The sequence below is a fragment of the Nymphaea colorata genome, chromosome 12 (assembly GCF_008831285.2).
Source record: "Nymphaea colorata isolate Beijing-Zhang1983 chromosome 12, ASM883128v2, whole genome shotgun sequence".
NCBI classification, from domain to species: domain Eukaryota; kingdom Viridiplantae; phylum Streptophyta; class Magnoliopsida; order Nymphaeales; family Nymphaeaceae; genus Nymphaea; species Nymphaea colorata.
Genome location: NC_045149.1, coordinates 17383143 through 17404806, shown reverse-complemented (window position 1 = coordinate 17404806; position 21664 = coordinate 17383143). Strand labels below are relative to the sequence as shown.

The 21664-nt window shown below is 39.2% G+C and overlaps 2 protein-coding genes across 2 annotated transcripts; both read left to right on the top strand.

Annotated features, from left to right (window-relative positions):
• Window positions 1-2712: 2712 nt before the first annotated feature.
• LOC116265285 (precursor of CEP8-like) lies at window positions 2713-3036 on the top strand. The gene has a single exon (XM_031645839.1). It carries the CDS (start codon window positions 2713-2715, stop codon window positions 3034-3036), a length of 324 nt encoding a protein of 107 aa, XP_031501699.1.
• Window positions 3037-14139: 11103 nt separating this feature from the next.
• LOC116266142 (precursor of CEP9-like) lies at window positions 14140-21453 on the top strand. Its single transcript, XM_031647247.2, is given in 3 exon segments — window positions 14140-14489; window positions 20560-20573; window positions 21120-21453. Coding segments are annotated over 3 exon segments (390 nt in total). The 5' UTR covers window positions 14140-14175; the 3' UTR covers window positions 21182-21453.
• Window positions 21454-21664: the final 211 nt, after the last annotated feature.

Here is a 21664-nt window from a genome sequence, read left to right as displayed (position 1 = left end):
GTGTCCTTGGAAGTCTTGAATGTTCCTGCTGACTAAATATCAGTTCTTCTGAAGAATTAACTTTTAATAGTCTGTGCCAGTAAAATCTAGAGTGTTGCAACGACTAGTTCTACTTAGAAGCACGCTATTGAATATCACGAGAACTTGAAGCCAAGCATGCACGGGTTGATAACCAGATAATTGGCTGCAAAAGAAATATATATCCATTCTTGTGAGAGTTTGCAAATGTTTTCTAGTACACCTTCGAAGAGATTCATCCATTTCGAAGTTGAATTAATGAAGTAATTTGCAGATCTTGCATTTCTTGGTATCTGTGAATTGATAATCTTCTACGCGTCCTGTATCTTCAGGTTATGGGAGGAATATTCATCAAGTGATCAAATAATTTTACCAATTTAACTTTGCATTAAAAGGTCATCCACGAGCTCAAGGCCCTTTCAAGTAACATCAATCATCCAACCTTGCTAACGACGCTCGCTGTAGGTTTACTTTACTAGGTATTCTACAATATTTCAGAAGGACATCCATCATATTTGAGAAGAATGAATCCCAACTGGACTCAACCGAAGGTTGTGATGAAGGCCCCCAAATTCTTCAATGGAATTAATCAAACTCCATAGTTATGGACCAAGCAGAAACAAATGAATTGTCCCCATGACTTTCCCCGAGTACCACCACCATAGCTAAATGAAATACGAATGTCAGAGGACGGAAGAAAGAGGCGAGCTCTGCTTGTGAAGCACCAAACTCATGATCTTCTAGAGTTTACAGGAACAGGGGAATCAGGTGTTCCTTAATCTCGATCTTATCAACCATAAGCAGGTGATGGCAGCTACCTCAGAACATAAGGGAGCAATAGAAACCGAGTAATGCAGTGTTTCGATTCAATACTTTCGTTTAACGCCTTACCCTGTTTGGATGAACTGTTGCCGCCAAAGATCAGGAGCTTTGTGAGTTGATTGTATTTAGGAAAAGTGCAATAAATTAGATGTTTGAAAGAGAAATTAAAATTTAAGATGAATCAACTAGGGGGTCCACTCTTGATCAAATAAAGCAACAAGCAAGGACATATATTTCTTTCGAAAGAAAAAAATGTTGATGGTGGTGGTGATAGAAACTCCTCTTAGTTAAAGGGCATCAATGGCTGAAACATTGGACGGCTGAAATTCGTCGGAAAACAGAATTTAGTTCCTGAATTTCAGGGGCCCATCCATTTTCACCATGGAGGTCCTCACTAGAGTTGCTCTGCCTCCTCTATAAGTACTTAAGCTTCACCAGCGTAGTGCTCACGCACAGCTTCCAGTTCCCCTCTCCGTAATACAGATACCGTGGTCATGTCCTCCAGGCTTCTCTCTTCTCTCGCCGTTGCATTGCTCGTTTCACGCACATTCCTCTCTTGCGAGGGGAATCATCTATTCATATCCAGCAAGCTGCTGCGTAGTGCAGAAGCCATGGATGGTGCTGCCACTGAACTCCACGAAGCTGGGAGGAGCAGTAGTGCAGCTTCGCAAGAGAAGGGTGGCGCAGAGAAGTCACCAACAGCCTTTGGACGAGGGCGCCGTATGGTCCAGAAGGTGTTCTTAGATGACGCTCGCCCTACAACTCCCGGCCACAGCCCCGGCGTCGGCCATCCTGCCCGGCCGTGATCACCATTATTAAGCCATCCACACATGACTCATAATGCTGGGCCGCTGGCTGTCTACTTATTTTCCCGCGTGCTTCATTAAGCTTCTGCAGTTTGTAAGAAACGATGTGGTTGTGTTAATCCAAGTGATGTTGGATGTCAAGTCTTGTGTATAAGTGCTGGCTAAAGTATCAGTTCTTTTGAACAATCTATTATAACTAGCTACTACCACTTTTAGTATTTTGCTTCTTAATAGTCTGCGTGCACAAATTTCAAACATTGCAATGCGCCAATGCCTAATTTTTCATGGGAGAGCTTGGTAGTGATCTGGGCAGATCTGAATGGACATGTTCTGATTCAGATATAGTCCAACTAGCAAGTATCTGATGTTTATACATATATAAAGACCAAACAAATTCTTGCCAGATTTTGGACATGCATGGAAAACTTCACGACGGCCCGTCGCCGGCCGGTGAGAGATGTGCTCGTTAAACTGATGCAAGTGGAAGACAACCGGGCCGGTGTCTTTTGCTTCCACTCGAATATGTTAGTAGCAGAATATAGATGCCGGGCCATGATACTATGGACAAGTTCCGGGCCAACTTGCCACTGCACGCAGTGCGTGGTGGTCGACAATTTCAGATTATAAAATACAAGCTTGTTTTAACACCAATTTTGTTCTCTTCTCTGAATCAAACAATTGGAAATCCTTCACTTTTTCTCTTTAAGAAGGAATCTAAACAGCATCTTGACCAACTAAAAGTGCCACATGGATCTCTCTCTCTCTCTCTCTCTCTCTCTCTCTCTCTCTCTCTCTCTCTCTCTCTCTCTCTCTCTCTCTCTCTCTCTCTGAATTTTAGAGACTTCATGGCAAGCAGGTGTCCCAGAGTTACAGGAGGGATCTGGCACACGGACCGAGTGTTACTTTACAGATATCTCAGACTTTTTTTTTTTGGGTTGTTTTCCTGTCGCAGCACTGGAGCAGATCGTGCAGAAAACTAAGCCACCAAACTCTGGAAGGAGTTTCCGGGCTCTATAAATAGACGAGCCACAGCCCCTTGGGACTTCATCGTTTGCATCTCATGTCAATGGCGCACAGGGCGGTGTCTGTGTATCTTCTCGCCATTGCCTTGTTCCTCTCGTTTGCCTTCCTCTCGGCCGAAGGGAGGAGACATCCTGTCTCCGGCAAGCTGCCATCCTTGGCAGCCATAGCTCCTGCTCCTCAACATCATGAGGGAATTATGAGCAGCCCCGGCGCTGGTTTTGTACGTGAGGCAAATGGTGGTGGAAAGCCACCAACTATAGACCGCCGCGAGGAAGGGCGCATGGCTCAGGAGACGTCCGTGGACGAGTTTCGCCCCACAACTCCCGGCCACAGCCCTGGCGTCGGCCATGACGTTCATGACAAATAGGCAGCCATTGTTGTCCTATGTACAGAACTCTTAATGCCATCCATTTGTATTTACAGTTAGCGTATTTAGGCTTCTGTGACTCGTTAGAATGGACTTTGTCGTGTCGTCTGAAACTAGTCGTGCTTAATTTGACTGTGAATCTTTGAATTGCATTTGTTTAATTTCTCTCTGTTTGTGAAAGTCTCTAGTTCCTATAACCTCTCTCTCTCTCTCTCCCTCTTTCTGATATCCCGCAGATATCTGGACGTTCGTCCAGGGAATAAATCTCAGCGTCCGCTTCAAAAGTGATGCTTCGACCGTCAAAGTTGAGATAATACTTTAACCCTATGATATCTGACGTATGAAAAGATCTTAATCGAGCAGTAAAAACCTGCTTCCCTTCAGCAACAGTTCTTATTTCTACCAATGGTAATGGCCTTCTTGAAGACAAAAAAAATGAGTTGGGTAAGGATGAAAATAAGATTTCCTGGTCATATAAACCCGAATAATAGATCCTTTATACAATTAAAACCAGAGCCATGCAGAAGTAAAGCACGTTTGAAACTTAAGCTTGTGATTGCCCAGTTGGTCAGTTAGGCTAGGACAGTTGCTCCAGCAAGTCCATGGAAGGAATGTAGTTTTAGAAGTTCATGCGTTGCCATTACAATGCACGCTTCTCTGAAATTGAAAGTTTCATGGACATTTTAACTTCCACAACAATGTTCAATATCTGAATAAAAAGTACACCATCTATCATAAAATCTCTCTCTCTCTCTCTCTCTCTCTCTCTCTCTCTCTCTCTCTGGGGTACCCACGAGTAAATATCTTCTGGTAGTACAGTAACTGCATCCACCCTCAGTTAAAATGTCAACGCCCCATTATTCAAATCATCTCCCTGAAAAAGTGAGAACTATTAATCACAGAATAAACAAAATGATCATCTGTTCTGGGGAGGGCAATCTCTTCTGAGTGACAGTTGGGATTGGAATCTTGGATTGCAAGCGCAGATTGAACAATAATGTTCCTGCTCTCTCCACCTCCCCTTTTCCAATTTTAATTTCTACGCACAATTGCATTCGCACCTTTGAATACTCATTTCACCAGCCACAACAAAAGCGAATGAATTCATTTTGGACCGGTGGGCGCACGAACGAACGGCGAAGAGCCGGTAGAAGCAAAAAAGGGAACTCCAACTCAAACTTTAAATAAAACCGATTGATCTGAGGCGTGCATGATAGTCAGAGCCTGAGGAAAAAGGCAGGGATTCAGACAAATGAAGCTCCTTTTGCCCCCCCGCATTTTGGTTGGTCGAGAGAGCTCGGCAGCTTCTCCAGTCCTCCAGGCCACTGGGCCTTGGTGTACAGTTTGTACTCCTGCCTTTCTTCCTTCCTTCCCACCTTCTTGAATCTTTGAAAATTTAGTGGGTCACCTGCACGTACCGTGCCAAAGTTCTCTTCCTCTTTTTTGTCCCTACCCTGCACTCATTCTGCCATGATAATTTTTTTAGTTTGAATTTAAGATTCTTCTTTGTGTCGAATCCATCCGCAGCTTTTTTCCAATTGAAAAATACGGCCATGGTTTTAGTGATATTGTTCAATCCATCCCTGCCGTTGATCTGTTTTAATTATTGATATTGTTCAATCCATCCCTGCCATTGATCTGTTTTAAGTACTGTTACAAAAAACTGTATATAATACTAATGACAGTTTCACCAGTGGGGTAACTTGTACACTTCCTTCACCCCTTGAATGAGCAGCTCATGAGGTCACGAACAGACCTGCCCATGGAAGTTGAAATCTTAGAGGTTCATGACGGGGCTGTTTGGCAATGAGAAGAATTTGTAACTGGAATTATCCCAATCTTCGAGTCATATTCATATAATAGTTATAAACTGTTCCCTTTGGCAAACTGGTGCTTCATGTCAAGCTCTCATTAACTGGTACTGTAAACAAATCCTGTTCTAAGTTAGTTTTTGAGTTTATATTTACCTGAACTGATATATTTCTCTTTTCAATGAAATGTCGTAACTCTTAAATACAACTGGAGAAAAAAAATTAAGAGACAGATCCATTTGGTTAAGATAGATACCTATTGTTAAGTTGTTGGCTCATGCAAAATCGAAGTACCAGATGGGATGACGAATTTTTCACAGATGTAGAACTGTTTGAATTTGTCGATCATGGTAAGGCAGGGCTGTAGCTGTCAACTATGTATATAAATTTGGGCTGAATTTGGAAAAGGAAAAAAAGGAAACTTAGTTTTAAGGGAGTGCCCCACTTCCCACCCAATGAACACATACTGATTCTGAGCCACCAAGGAAGCAAATGCATGTGCACAGAGCGTACGATCCCGAAGAGCAACTAAACGAAAATTTGTGGTGGTCTTGGCTTTTTCCTGCCGACTGCATGCCATATATTTACAGAAGATTTTTATGTGAAAATTTAAGCTGCGGAATGTATGCATTGTTTTGTTTCTTTTTTCTTCTAAATGATCCATTGATTCAGAATTAGAATAAATGTTCTGCCTTAGTTTCTTTCTTTTTCCTGTTCTCAACTTTCGTTTTGAAGCTTCAACCAGAAAACAAGCAAGACAAAAAAGATACCGGACTGTGAAATGCGTACCACATGAGAAGCCGAAGGCAAGTATTTAATAAGTGAAAACTTGCAGCTTCAAGTGAGCAGGAAAGCAATTACCAAAGCTAGGTACTGGGATGCTAAAGAAGAACAAATATATAAGTTGACCTAAAACAGATCATCTGTTAACCTTTCACAGTAGAATTAATGAACTTGAAGTAAGTCGAATTAATTAGCCAACATGGGAAGCAAAGTAGGAAGTGCACTTTCCCTTGGAAGTGTGTTTGGAGGAAGCGTATTTCCTTATGATCACCTAAGATCTTAAATCCCTTCAATTTAACTCAGTTATTCAAGCACACTCATATATAAACAATGTCAACACTTAGTTGGCAACAATAACAAAACTGTTTCACAAATTTGCCACAGACTTGGGAAGAAATTACAATGTTCGGTGAATCGGTGAATCTGACCTAATTTTTGGGAGAGATTTATTAAGAGAGAGAGAGAGAGAGAGAGAGAGAGAGAGAGAGAGGGAGGGAGGGAGGGAGCCCAACAGAAAGCCGACAAAATGAAGAGTTCCAAGAGAATCTACTTTAGTATCCTAAGATCCAGCATCAGACTAAAGTGACAGGGATTGTCAACTATGTTTGAGTGGCTTGACGTTCAAAACGAGGGGCCCCTTAATTTGACCATAAGCATGAAGGATCTATCATATATGATAGCGCTTGTCTTCGCCTTCCGCGCGTCTGCCTGATTTATGACTGCATTTGCTGATCACTTTCCACGAAAGAGAAAACAGTAAAGGAGAGAACCAAGTTAGTTTCTTCTTTTGTTATGGACGCTTCAAATCCCATCAGCACTAACTGAGTGGAGAATTGACCAAAGTAAATGAGTTTGTAGCTGCATTAATAACAGGAGTACCAAGTTCGTTGGATGAACTGTAGTTGCCCAGAAGAACTGCTTTTTGATCGCATGCCTGTCCATTGCAAAATAAAATATAGCTCTGCAGTAAGGAAGCGTCAATTTGCACCATCGATCATGTGCAAGGTTGTCCAAAATAGACCAATCAAAGATAAAGCAATGACAACTATAATGGCTTAGAGTAGAAACCCATCTCACTTGTTTACCTGAAGATAGAGCAAGGTGCAAGTTACAGCTTAATAGTTTTGATTTCCATGGGCATCATTTTCTTAACAATCCTAAGCAAAGTATACCACTGTACTTAAGAGGTGAGACCCCTTCACCAAGCCTTACGATCGAAAACAACACAGATACTAAGCTCAGAGAATCGAACGACAGGGATGACGCTTGAACTAAGATCTCCAACTTGACACTCAATGTGACATATATAAAGAGGTTTCCGGCCGTCCCCAAAAGGGTTCAGAACTGGGTTTCTCTTTGATGTTTCCTGGAAACTATGTATTGCCATTTTATATTCTCTGAATATAATAGCAGTCTTATTAGTCAACTTCTAAGATTTTTGCCATATATCTTCTTCTTCTCTTTTACACATGCATGAATATGGCAATGGGTCGCTACCAACTTATTAACAAACTCTCATCATCCTTGTACAATTAAGGGGCTGTTTGGCAACAATAACACGTTGCTGCTATAACATAAACCTGCCTTAAGGATAGCGGCAGGTTCATAGATACAATATTTTATGAATCTACCTCTATCTTTGGAGCTGATTTAAGAAACACTAACAAACTGTTCCCATTACCAAGCAGCTCCTAAGGTACCGTGAGGACGTGTTTCAACATAAAATTTGACAGGTTTCAGGGCTTGGGATTTAAGAGCATGGGTTTGGATTGCTATTATGGATGTGGATCCGATTTTTTGAACTCAAACTCTGAAACTGGGGCGATATTTTAAGGGAAAGGGCAGTTGGCGCGTGGCTGGCCATAAAATTTTACATGTGGGCAGTGGAGGGCAGGTGGCTTCAGTTTGCTAGCTAGCTGCCATTTGAATAATTAGCATACTGCAAAAAGTTGAGTACAGCTGCGGTAGCTAAGGTAAGAGCAGGGGAAGACAAGGATTGGACCAACTTGGCCATGCCTATGGTCTTCAGACTCATGGGTGGTGGTGATGGACAGCTTTTATAAGTTCAAACTGCAGAAGACAATCGCGCTGTTTGTATCTTATAAACTACTAGAAACTCTTTCCATTTCTGTCCCAGGGGAATCACTCAGGGAATCTCCTAAGAATCTCTCTCTCTCTCTCTCTCTTATATAGATGCTATGATCACATGCTCTTGTTGCTGCCTTCATCACATGCTCTTAATTTGCTTTTTCCATGCAATGGGGAGGCGTCTCAAGCCGCCTCCTGAATTCTCTTTGACAGTAGCGGCGGTGGCAGTAAACTAATGGGAACTTTCGTTCCCGAAGCCTACTTTTTGCATACAATTTAGAAAAAGAGATCAGTTTTTTACAATTTTTTAACTAGGGAGCATACTTTTCAATAGAAATTGTGAAATAAGGACATGAACTAAAGTTCTGTTAATTAGAAAAAACAAAATGTTTTAGCTAAAATGACATGAATAGAATGGCTGCAAGTGTTGCACCGCTGTCATTCGGCCGACCAATGTGCTCATGGCCGTTGTTAGATGTGAAAAAACAAGCAAAAACTGGTACTCGGCATTTTTTGGTTTCTTTACAGACACCTGTGGTGGTGTATTGCACAGGAAGTGCACACAACGCGTTCCTTTGCCTTTTTTAGTAGTATTCTTTTCACTTTACATGATCACTTTCTTTCTCCAACCACATGTTCACCCTTTTGATCATGCCAGTTAAGGCTTTAGTAGCTAAGTGTGCAAGAGATCAGCCAAAGTGTGGGGGAAAGGCCCCGCTTCCTCTGACTCCTTTGGGAGGTGGAGAGCCCCAGAATTTCCCTTTCCATTAGTTTTTGCTTGAATCCCTTCAAAAAGCAATTCTCTTGTGCAACACGTAGCATGCCTCTCCACTAGTGCATGTTTTTTCTAAAGATCTCACTCTCTCTAACTCTCTTTCTCAGTATTCTATGTTGTTGGGTACAATTCTAAAGCTTAGACTTTCCTCTTTTCATTTGGGTCTTGAAGAAATCTCTCTCCTGCCAGAGACTTTGTCATTTAACCGGCAGCATAAAACCTGGAGACTAATACTCCTAAAGCCTAAACTTAAATGGAGCAATAGGTACCAAGAACAGAGCATGAAGCCCTAAGCCACATGTGAGAGAAGAGCCAAATTCTTCCCATCATCACCACAAAATCAGGAATGTATGCTTATATTTTTGAAAATTTTTAACTTAGCATATGTAAAAATGCAGAAAAATATAAAATCTTACCAAACGACCTAGCAACTCATGCTGCAGAAGGAGCTGGACTTAATGAGCATAAAACAGCAAGATATCGCTTGCAAAGTTTTATATCAGATCCACAACCAAACTGATTTCACAAAATGTAAAAAATTTAAGAAAAATTATCAAGGAATCTATAGAGATCAAAAGTTCTACATTTTGGTTGGCGATCGTACGACTGAACCAGGCGTAATTCCACGGGGTCACATGTGCTGCGGCCCTTGTATGAGAAAAGTTTTTAAAACCAAGGAACCTAAAGCTTGCATGCATCTATGGTCTCTTAATTTCCAAAAGATCAAATGGCGCCGGAATATATTATCGTCCAACTTTTCGATGTCTTTTTATGATGCACTTGCTCCAAGTAACGGTTGCTCCCCTTTACTGTTTTAACAAAGGGATTTTTTTTTTTAAATTAAACACAAAGTTTAGTCATTAACCAAAAACTCATCTAAGTCTCTAATAATGTCAATTAAGAACACCTAAGCTTCTGCACCGTTAGTCAAGACACATTCTTCATTTTTTTCAGTTTTTTCAACTTTTCAATCTTTTAAAGATTTTATTAACTCTTGCATGTTCCATCCACGATCGATCTCTTCGTCAATCAGTAACATATATATATATATATATAAACAAATTAAAAGTAAAAATTGAATTCTTTTAATTTATCTCTTCCACTCACTCGCAAGACCACAGATGGCTTGGCAGAACCTCATTTCTACCACTTCCATTGATAGCAAATTCGCCCACACCATTAAGGGCTGCTTTAAGACTTGGGTGGAAAGCAGCATACTAAAGTGCATCACATCCACCATTTGCAATGCAGAAAAATAGCACCCACGAAAATCAAACTGATGATCGAGATTTTACCAGTCGGACAACTCGACCAGTTAAGTCAAGTTAAGTCATGCCCCTTGGAACTGCAAGGCCTTTTTTTTGTTGAAATTATAGGTTAAGTGTTTTATTGTGGCTAAAACTTAATTTAGGTATGTTTCTGCAATATCTCTAAGTATCAATCACCACCTTCTTCATTTTTAATTCAGCTTCAACTACCTGTTCTTTTTTATCAAATAAACTACGGGACTGGTCATACTTTGCATATTATTATTAAACTCGATCGGCATTCTTCAACCAAAAGGTGTAAAGCTCAACGCCAAGACCAAAGAGATCACAGTCTCACAGACATACGCCTGTTTAATTATATGGAAAAAAGCAACGGTTACTGATCGTCCTATTAAGTCGTGGAGCACCCAACAGAAAAAAGCGGCCTTTAAAAACAATCTCTGCGTTACGCAACACAACAGAAAACGTATTCATATCATAAAAGCCCATTGCCTTTCGTGATTCACGATGCCAATATAAAGAAAGGATGGAATAGCTTGTGATCTTAACATGTATTTGACTCGGTAAGAAGGCCAGAATGTTCGGTAGAGCTACATCTTACCGCTCAACAAGAGCTCAACGAGAGAGCCAAAACTTTTTACCGCTCAACAAAACTTTCACCCTTCTCTTTATTCTCGAAGGTCTATTTTTTGTCGTAATCTAGTTTGTGACTAGCTGGGACAAAAAAAAATTGTATTGATGCTTAAATAGCCATTTACTATATATATATATATATATATATATATATATATATATATATATATATATATATATATATATATATATATATATATATATATATATATATATATATATATATATATATATATATATATATATATAAGTTTAATCTAGTATTAAATATTGTGAGGGATCTTCAATGACTTCTAAAAATGGGTCATTAATGAGATGATTGTCCTAGTTTCTAGCCCTTTTCAAGCTAGAACCGAAACTGCTAGGAGGCATGTTGAGATCCATCGAACCAGTGGCCTGAGCTTAGGAGTAGATCGGGTTGTTATACTGGTATCAGAGCCGGTTCAACACTTGGACCTGAGGTTCCATACACGCGGATGCTTGTGCATAATATTTTTGGGGTTAGAGCCGAAACTGTTAGGGGACGGATTGGGATTCGTCAAACCAGACGCCCGAGCCCAAAAATAGATGGGGTTATTATAATATATCTTAATTGAGTTTTTATCAGTTTTGTATGTTGGAAAGAGCAACGGCAAAAATGATTTTTTATGGATCTTGCATAAGTTCACGTACTTACCAATTTCTTACATATGTTTTTCTCTCTCTCTCTCACTTACTTGCCTACCCTCTCCCGAACCATATATCCTTCCCACTCTAAGAATGGTGGATCACTAAGAAACGGAAGGGGCCTAAAAAAAGCAGTCTCAAATTGGAACTGATTATTTTTACTCATGCCTTGTATGCACGCACACACACACAACATGACATGGTTATTAAGGCTGCCAACTCAAATATTTGGTTATCAAAGAATCTTTCAAAAGTTACTTTTCATGTATAAGTCGTTTGAGTCACATGCATCGAATAACCGAACTTCATATTTGATCTTTGATGCCCACAAGTTTGGTATTCAGTTCATATTGTGGATAGGACCAGAATCGTCATGGGCTGAGCCAACAATATTGCTCTGTATCTTACAGATCCTATAAATCTTTGAGCTTACAAGTGGACCAGATTTTGCTTGGATGCGGCAATTACTGTTAGGATGTAGCTAGAATTTACCTACATGCGAACACGGAAAGTTTGTACTCGATCTAAATGACGTAGTTAATCAGTTTAAAATTAGCTAATTTAAGATATTTTCTGATACATGGGATACTGAAGAACAGATGGTTTTTCAGAATTAATGGAAATAAAATAAGATAGCATTGGGTTGTCAAATTGTAAGTATGAAGGGAAACCTCAAATCAAGTGTCTTAACCAACTTCTTATCGATCTCGACTCTTAATTTTCAATGTAAACAACAATTCAAGTTACTTATTTGTTTGTTTAGAAAATTTATATAAGAAATACTATAGTAAAATGAATCTTTGAACTAACAGAAACTTTTCGGCATGTTCCATGAACAAAAAAGCTCCCTTTCTCCTTTGTCCCCAAAAGTGGATGGAATATGATCAAGTGTCATACAAGAATCTTCTTTAAGATACTCCACCGGCAAGAGGAACTCTGAGATGATCCAGTGCATCTTGCCTGTCAGCTTGTCCTATATAAGAGCTATATGCCATAGAGAGTACAAATGCATAAATATCTCAAGAAACCTTCTTTTTATTTTTTTCACTTTTTTTAGAAAATGTATTCTTTATTTTTTTTAATTACCCTATTGCATTGAGATTGTGATACATCAGAGAAGTGATACGACTCGACTTAAATACAGTGCAGTATTAAGCTTTAATTAGGGAAATTCCACAAACACAACCAGTAGTTTCCCTTTTTGTACCCTGTTTTTCATGAATAAAGATTAAATAAATAAATATTATTTTACACCCCATGACATTTAATAGTAAAATAAAGCAAGTGATTGCCATGCACCAAGTGACATACAGTGCCAAATGTTTCAAGACAACTTCAATACGTTTTACAGCTTGTTTTGATATTGTACTTACCATCCTTTTAAATGGCAAACATGCATGTTCTTTCATCTGCAAAAGCAAGATCAGACTTTCACAAGTAGTCAAAAGAATATGTTGCTGTCATAATAACGGATGAAATGGGGAATCAGAGTTCTGGTTCCTCAGCATGTGATTAGGTCAGAGGACCACAATATTTCCATGACTTATGTCCTCGAGGGCCATGATTTTCATTAGTTACTTTTTGGGTGAGCAGGAGATTAACAATTCAGTCTAGACACAGGTGTCACTGACGGATAAGAAAATGGAGTTTGAAATAGAACTACAGGTCAAGTTCTTTGAGTTCTTGACTTTTATTACTTGCTTACGGTATATGTTTGTACTCGATATTCCTCCTGCTCAGTACTAAATATTTTCAAGATCAACCAAGTTGAAGATACCATTGGTAATTCAATTTTTCAGGATAATTTCAAGTTGATCACTGGCTTAATTAATTAATTAATTAATTGTCGTGATCACAAAGCATCTGGTTGCAGGATTATGTTCAATATGTATCTCAAAAAACCACTCATCAAAGAAAAGTATCCTAACTATTTGAAGATGCATGCAAGGTGATGGATCTAAGCCAGATCAGTACTGTAACCAATGGGGTATGTAACAGGTTTGGTTCAAAGATAAGCCCATGCTGTTCAGTTCAACGGATCTGAACCTGGATTTTGCTCACCTTATGAAGTGGATGAATGACGAACAAGCTTCCTGCCACGTTCATTTTGAAATCTTGTATTAGTTAAGATTAGTATTCAAATCATTGAAGTTTGATGATTTCTTCTAAATGTCAATGGCTACATGCCGGTGATCTTTTAAGATAGACAAACAGAGTTTTTTTGTTCATGAGAAAATACGATTTAAAGGTCAACTTGGTAGAAATTTGATCATGACGAATTTCTCATTAATTTGCTTGAGGTGATCAACGAGTATGAAGACAGGGGATGAGGGATCTGTTCATGAACTAATTCAACACAATGAACTTTTTAACCACTTCAAGAATTCAATTCAAGAGTTTACAAGAACATTAAATGGAGTTGATTCCCATGTTAGTTTTTCAAGTGTACATTTGTATAGTGAATTTTCAAGAGAACAGCTAGCCCTGCTACGGAGATAAATTTTACAGGCCAGAGTGGAGGACAGCCGGGCAGGTAGCTTTTGCTTCCATTTGAATAGTGGGCGTACTGCAAAAAACTTATCTCCTCACCCTTAAGCCAGGGGAGGAAGGGAAGAGGAGAAGGGGACGGGACCAACTTGCTGCTCCTGGTTAATGCGCTTGCACTAGTGGATGGTGGTGGTCGACATTTTTTCTACACTTAAAAATGTACACCAGATCAGATAATAACCAAGCAACACCACCTCTCTGGCTCTCTCTGGTGTTGTTTCTCCAATATAAATCTTCAGCAGATATATTAAAAAACTCTACTTCTGCTGGCTGCCGAGAGAGAGAGAGAGAGAGAGAGAATCTGTCATGAATCTTCACAATGATAGAAGACTCTCTTTTTCTCCCTAGAGGGTAGTTTTGACACTTCAGAGATTCCATGGTAATCAAGCGTCCACAGTTACAGGAGGGATCTACCACAGAAACGGCAGTGCTACTTTACAAATTCTCAGTTTTTCTTTTCTTCTCTTTGCAAAAGGAAGTACCTGTCAACTCTATAAATACACAACCAACTTCGTCTATGTTTCTCGCACACCTTCCTTCACTGCCATAGGCATACACAGCTATCTCCATGGCCTCCAAACTATGCCTTCTTGTCACTGCCTTGCTTATCTCATACTTCTTTCTCTCCTGCGATGGGAGACGTCTGAGAGAAGCCTCCAACAATGATCAGCCGCCGACTTTGGTAGCTGTGGCTCCTCCCATTCAAAACAATGGAGAGAAGGGCAGTGGTGCTGCTTCTCTTACACCAGCGAAAAATGAAGCTGGAGAAAGTGATGGAACTTCTAAGAACAAGGATCGAGTGGCTGAGGAGACGTTCGTGGACGACTATCGACCTACAAGTCCAGGGCACAGCCCTGGTGTCGGCCATGAAGTCCATGACAAGTAACTCTCTGGGTAGCTATCGTCTGTGTGATTGCTGTGGTTCGTGTCATAAGTTCACTTGACGTGCGCTTCGTATGATATAGATAGTTAATTTAAAGCTGGATTAGATGGGATTATGACATTATGTGGTCATGTACTTAGTAGGAAATGAGTACTTCGTGATCTTATATCTATCGAAAAGGATTCTACGTCTAAATCAGCTGGTGTAAGATTGATTTGTAAATGTTCAATCGTGTCAATGTAGTAAGTGGTGTAATATTTTAAAGATATTGTGTGCCATAGTTGTGTTCTGCTGCTTCTTAATGTAAAGGTGTAAATAAGTGAAACTCTGCAACGGAGTATTCTCAATCAATTTCATCGTTAGGCTTTGACATTCTGTCTCTCTCTCTCTTTCTCTCTCTCTCTCTCTCTCTCTCTCTCTCTCTCTCAAGAACAGAATCGGTTCATTCCTGGCCCTACATGAAAAACATAAATGTTGAAGAGTATATGTTGAAGAGGTGGAGTACTGTGTTTTCAAGAGTTCATATCTGCGGTATTTTCTCCTGCAGCCGTGGAAGTAGGAGAACTTTGTCACCAACCACTTAAAAAAGCTTGTGTCTTCTTCTTCCTTTCTACTTCTCATGATTGATGTGGTGAGCAAGAGAGAGAGTGTGTCTCGTTCCTAACACTTTTTAAAACAGAGATTTCCCTTAGGACAGCAAGATGGCTGCCTGCACCATTTTCAGGCATTCAAAGAAAACCCTGACAGTAGTTATTTTCAGAAAAAAGAGGAAAACTGAGAAACTTATTTTTGTTGAAAAAGTTTAATTCATCGGTCGTTCGCATTAATCATGAGTTTTCTGAAGGGAGAGGACGATCCTGTACCCTCTAGGAATTTTTCATCCCACAGTTAGTGGGACCCAACAATCGTTGTCGTCAAATATTGGAGATACTAGATACAGAGGGAACGTGCTTTGATTCAAAATATTCAAATACCATTCAAAAGTCGGATCGACATAGGAGATGAATCGTTTGGCAAAAATAGATTCTGTAATGAAAATAAAGAACGATTTAGATATTATAAACTGAAAAATGAGGTACAAAATTGAACATGCATCCCTTATAAAGTCAAATCTATGAAAACCAATCGTAAAACAGTAGCAGGATTTCCTGAGGGAGAAAAGAGTCACCCCTTTAAAACTTAGTGTATATATGATACACCTTTTAAGTGTCGTATATATTTTTTAGGGTCTAGAAAAATAGCACCTACAACTAAAATCTTATAACAAATACACTGAAAACGGGAATCATGGTAAGAAGAAAATCTGAGAGCAGCCTATCTGTAGGCCCACAACAGCAGCAGGGCCGAGAAGAAAATAAAGTCTGCTCTCCTTTCCAATCATGGAGGGAAAAGTAGCCAATTATATAAAGGAAAAGTTACATAGAAACAGGCAAGTAAAAAATTAAATATCATCATCACTTCTTTCTTTACGAGTAGTTGCGATTGGAATGCAAGTGAATGTCTAGACATTCTTTCTCTTCCGCTATTTACTTTTACCGTGCTTTCATGGATGAACATGTTCAACAGTATGGAAAGACACTCTTTCTTGGCCAAGTTGCCAGCTCTCTCAGATCCGTTTACTTGGGAGGTGGAGAAGCAGCTCTGGTGGCAACTCCAACTGTATCTTTTGATTAGTTTTTGAACTTGAAAAGCACAGCAGTGTGTGCAAGTAACATGTCTTGCTGCTGAACCTTTTCTCGTGCGTGACTGCTCCTTTTGAGAATTATTTCTTTTTAAGAAGCTTCTTCACCAGCCCCGGTGGACCCATAAAGAGGATCTTTTAAAGATCATTAGGCTACTTAATAAACTTACCTTGCTTTTCAAAATAAATTCTATTAACCAAGCCTTCATCACCATGCGATTCAATTAGACCAAAACCCAAAAGCACAATACACAATATATATATATATATATATATATATATATATATATATATATATATATATATATATATATATATATATATATATATATATATATATATATATATATATATATATAGAGAGAGAGAGAGAGTGAAATGGTGATTCTGGCTATATTTTAGCCAGTCCAATCCATTGGTGATGGATTCTTAAGAGAAAAACAAGACGAAAATGTATAAATTAATACTAAATGACAAAAATGGCCATCAACTTTTCTCATTAGCTTTCTCTCAATTGTCAATCAAATGACCCTCATGAGTAACCTCACATATATATATACATAGTAAATTAATTTATTTGCAAAAAATAGACAAAAATAGACATAGTGATTAGTATCTGGGTCTAGTTCTAAGCTCAAATAATAGGATGGATGTGGGCATGGTTAACTTTTGTCAACCGTATTAGATTTTTTACCAGAAATTCTAGGAATTTCAATTCTCATGCATGTTCTTCTATTCATATTTCAGTTTCCCTGTTTTAACATTCATAGTTTAGTTGTTATGATCTAAGTTAATATGCATAAATGTATATCACTTATGTCCTCTTATAATGTTTTTGAGATATCTTATTTAACCAAAAGCGAGCTGCTTTTCTAGGCTTCTTATTTAAGAAGCTGGTGTCTGCCAATATGCTTAAGCTAATTGATATAGAGGTTGAGGCCTCTTTTATAAAGGATCATAGGCCTCTTTAATTATGATAGAAGCTAGAGTTATGAATAGTTAAGCAGAGTCCCATTTGCTCAAGGTGCCAATGGAGCACGCCCTCACTTTTTAATACTAAAGGGCATGCATTCTTGTCCTCCCAGTCATAATAAGAACCGGACAACAGCAAAAAAGAAAAGTTGAAGGTCATTTCACATTATTTGATCAAGGCATTTTTAGCCTAGTCAAAGTCCTATTTGAGACTAATATATGTCCTCATTTTGTGAGGAACAAAGTTCCAAGTACTTGAATGCCACATGATTTCCAACTCTAGACCAGTGAAAATGTCAAGAACAATATATTGATTTTTTACCCTTTCAAATTGCTACTACCTTTGTTGGATACTGGCAAACCAAGCGGTACCCATTGACTCCAAACTAGAAATGTTTTCCTTGGATATGCTGTTTGATTAGCTTGAGATAGAATTTATATTAAAGATCATAATGACATATTTGTAAGGGCAACAGTAACATTCTTTTATTGTCTCGTGAACATGCCCCAAAAAAGAGCATATCTATACATGACCGTTACAAGTATTCCATGAATTGGCTTTATTTTGTAAGAGTAGATTCATTGGCCAGTAACAAGGTTTTACTATTGCCAAGCAGCCCCGGTTTAACTTGGGGTTTTTTCTCTTACAGTGGATGCACACTTGCACAGTTTGCCAATTAAGTTTGAGTTCAACTTACTAATGGGATTTTTGGATCCAATATATATTTTATTGCACCCTAAACGCGTGTACTGCTCTTATATATTTACTGCATGCACCAAATCTGACCTACTGACAGTTCAAGTTGTTAAAAGAAAAAAACAAAGGAAAAAGAACATCAAGGGTTCATGTTGCACTAAGAAATTCAAAGAAAAGAGGCCTCTTTTCAGAATCACAAGGAAAAGTTTGTCTCCTCTGTTATTTTATTTTTGAATAGTGAGTGGAATGTGAAAGAATCTGGTCTTTTAGGATCCACCTTCTTTTTAAGGATCCCCAACTTCTTCTTCATTTTCTTATATATATATATATATATATATATATATATATATATATATATATATAGAGAGAGAGAGAGAGAGAGAGAGTTTGGTCAATGGGTCCTGCCAAGTTGTGCTGATAATTCTGTACGTCAGAGAATCCAAACCTAAAAAAGATACCCGACAAAACCAAAATGATGGCTTCTTAGAAAACACAGTGATTGGCATATCTCCAATATGATTTCTTCCCTCAGAAAGCAAATAAGCCAAACATGCCTTCAACTCAGCTTTCTTGTCAACTACATTAATATTGTTGGTCGATGTTCACTTCTTTCTCAATTCATTATGTCAAATGGGGTTCTAAAGAAGCCAATCGCCCCTTCAACTCCACCACCAGCCGATTGTTGTTCTTAGAAGAACTTTAGTTTCACAGTAAAAAGATGAGGGATAATTTATCCGAGATTGACTTAGGGACAAAAATTTTAAATTGAAGCAAGTTTGGAAGTCCAAATTAAACTCCTTAGGACGCTGGGGATTTGTTATCTCAATCACGATGGGAGGTGGACAGTGAAAGCCCCGGAGATCCGCACCAGATCCTCCTCATTTCCAGAAGAAGAATGTCTTGGTGAACCAAGAATATTCGTTCTCCTTTCAAATTAGCTGCCCTTTTCAAGTACTGGAAGAATGTTTCAAAACCAGACCTCAAAACTAAGAATGGACTTCTAGGTACCTCTGGAGATCTCAGCACCTGCAATTTGGCTCGGCAGGTCTAAAATCATCATCTATAAATTGAGAATGTATCCAAACCGGATGCAAGTGAAGCTTAATAACAACGACGAACGCCAGTAGTAGCGCTACATTAGCCCCAATATCTTTCTGCATTTTTATAGAAGAACTAGATACCTTTGTCGCTCCTAACGAGAGAAAAGAAGCAGGGAAAGCAACAAATTCCTTTCCTTGACAAGCGACTGTCTAGGATGTAAAAAGCGAAGGATTTATCATCAAACTTGTCTGAAGAAATGGTTCACGATCAAATCTGCCGCAGCAATGTGAGTTCCGCAATCTATGGACGAATTTTAGTTGGTCAGTGCCTTTGCTTTGATTTTGAGCTAGATAAGGTGCATTATTTTTTGGTAACTTTCATTTAAGGTGCGTTTTGTTTCACCATGGATTTGAGATCCGACGGTGATTTGAGACCATCCATGAAGTTAAGGTCAAAGTGATGGATAAAGATTCTGAGCTTCAAGCCATAAAATCAACACCCCAATGGTTGAATTTGAAAACTGTAGACGAAATTTTATTCCTAGAATGTCAGTGTGTGCATAATCGAAGGCCATGGAGTATTGAACATGAGGCCGCCATTTCCTTAAAGCTGACGCCCACTAATACGCCAACCCCCATCGTTTCTTCTGCACTAATTGTAACAGCCATGGTTGAGAAAGCCAAGGACGTAGGCGATTGCAAAAGTTCCAAATTTCTCAAGATCAATGATAACAAATGAGAACCATGTTGGCATTGAGATCAATACTCGACAACAAAGAGAATGTTGTGGGGATCATGAACAGTATGTGATATAAGAGGAGTCGGAATTTCTTTGCCTAAAACTTCAGCACGGCCATGTTGCATTCTGTGGGTCTTTGTTTAATTTCTGTGAGAAATCTTTGGATGTAGAAGACGATCGAACGATCTGCTCGATTAAATCTGCCTGGCGTGGCGTTAGAAACTATCTATGAGAGTGGCGGACAGAGGACAGGTTCCTTTTGCTCCCATTTGAATAGTGGAAGTACTGAAAAAACATATGTGTTGCCTTCTAATGGTAGGGAGGAGAAGAGGGGAGCTGGAGAGACAGGGACGGCCGGACCAAGTTGATAATGCTATCGAAGGTAGTGGACTGGCGGTGGTGCTGGTGGTCTATAGTTTTTCTATATTTAAATATCTAATGCTCAAAATCTGCCCTTCCCCACTCCTCAGCATGCCTTCCTTCTTAAACTATGTGCATCCCTTTCCTTCCTGTCCTTTTAGAATCTTCACTAGAATCTTTGCCATGCTAAAATTCCTTCCTTGGACTCTCTCCCTTTCTTTCTCACATAAGGCTAGCCAGTAAGGTAGTTAAGGGAAAAAGAACTGACCATGTTGTGTTCTAGCTTGCCATGTTTATGTGATGATGAACAGCAGGAAACCAAGCTAAGCTCATTCTATATATATATATATATATATATATATATATATATATAGATATGAAAGTAACATGTAAACCTTATCTTAGACTTCTGTAAATTAACTTATTTATGTAAGAAACTAAATGCTTAGAGGTTATCTTATATCAACTACGTGAAGTAACATGTTTAAAATACTACAATACTAATAACTTCACAGGCCCATGTGATCCAAGTTGAGCACCTGTTACTGTTTCTCGGTTTGGCCAAGCTTATTTCAAGGAGTGATTAAAACGCATGTCCTCTCTTTGTTATGAGCCAAGCTGGTTTCTACCACGCCTGTGGCTTCCCTTTTTTCTCTGATCTACTGCAACCAAGGGCAGTGATGGAAGACGAGAGATATGGTGAGAAAGTGTACAGAGTTGCAGCAGGGATCTACCACAGAACCTTAGTGCTCCTTTACAGCCTTTTCATATGCTTCTTTTTGTTAAAATTTTTTGACAGTCGAGAAAAGAGAGTAAAAGGCCTCCAGACTCTTGGGGCGTCTCCCAACTCTATAAATACGCAACTTCTCTTATGTGTTTCTCACACTGCTTCCTTCGCAACAAGAGAGTTTAGTGCATTCGGAGAATAGTTAGCTAGCTTCATGGCTTCCAAGCTCTTCCTTGTTGCCATTGCCCTGTTCATCTCAATCACGATAATCCTTCCTCCATGCGAGGGGAGGCGTCTAATGGCTTCGAACGAACTGCTGCCAATCAGTTCAGCAGCAATGGCTCCTCCTACAAACCATGTGTCTGTAAAACCTGCAACTGATGCACTTGACCGCCATGTGCGCATGGCTGAAGACACATACGTGGAGAACTTTCGCCCCACAACTCCTGGCCACAGCCCTGGCGTTGGCCATTGAACTTCAGTTGGATGCAGTTAGTCATGAGCGTCCAGTTGTATAAGTATAGTTGTGGTTATAGATGCTGTATGTATTTGCTTTCTTCATGGTGTGGTTGTATAAGTTTCTTCAGTTGGGTAGAAGGGACGTGGTTGTGTTAGAAGGGAATCAATCAGTTGCAGTATACTGTAAATGATGTAACTTCTAGTTTCTTGTAAGTTAATTGGTGTGATTAATCTAGTTGTATGAAGTGTCGCTTCTGCTAGAGTCCGACATGCTTGCTGTAAACTTTGTGTTTAAAGTAATGGAACTCTCTGAGTTTGTTGTTAAATAATATAATAGTTTCCTTCTGTGACTAAAATGTCTGTTTAATACGAGGGCTATAGCTTTTACAGGCATCATTTGTGCTACGTGCATGTCATGGAAATGAATGCAACAGTTATCTCTTTTTCTCATCCAATCATCTGATGGGTTCTTTCAAATATCACTTCTGTGTGGCTAAAA

Excerpts from the sequence above, each read along its gene's own strand:
- LOC116265285 (XM_031645839.1), top strand. The coding sequence starts at position 2,713 with ATGGCGCACAGGGCGGTGTCTGTGTATCTTCTCGCCATTGCCTTGTTC.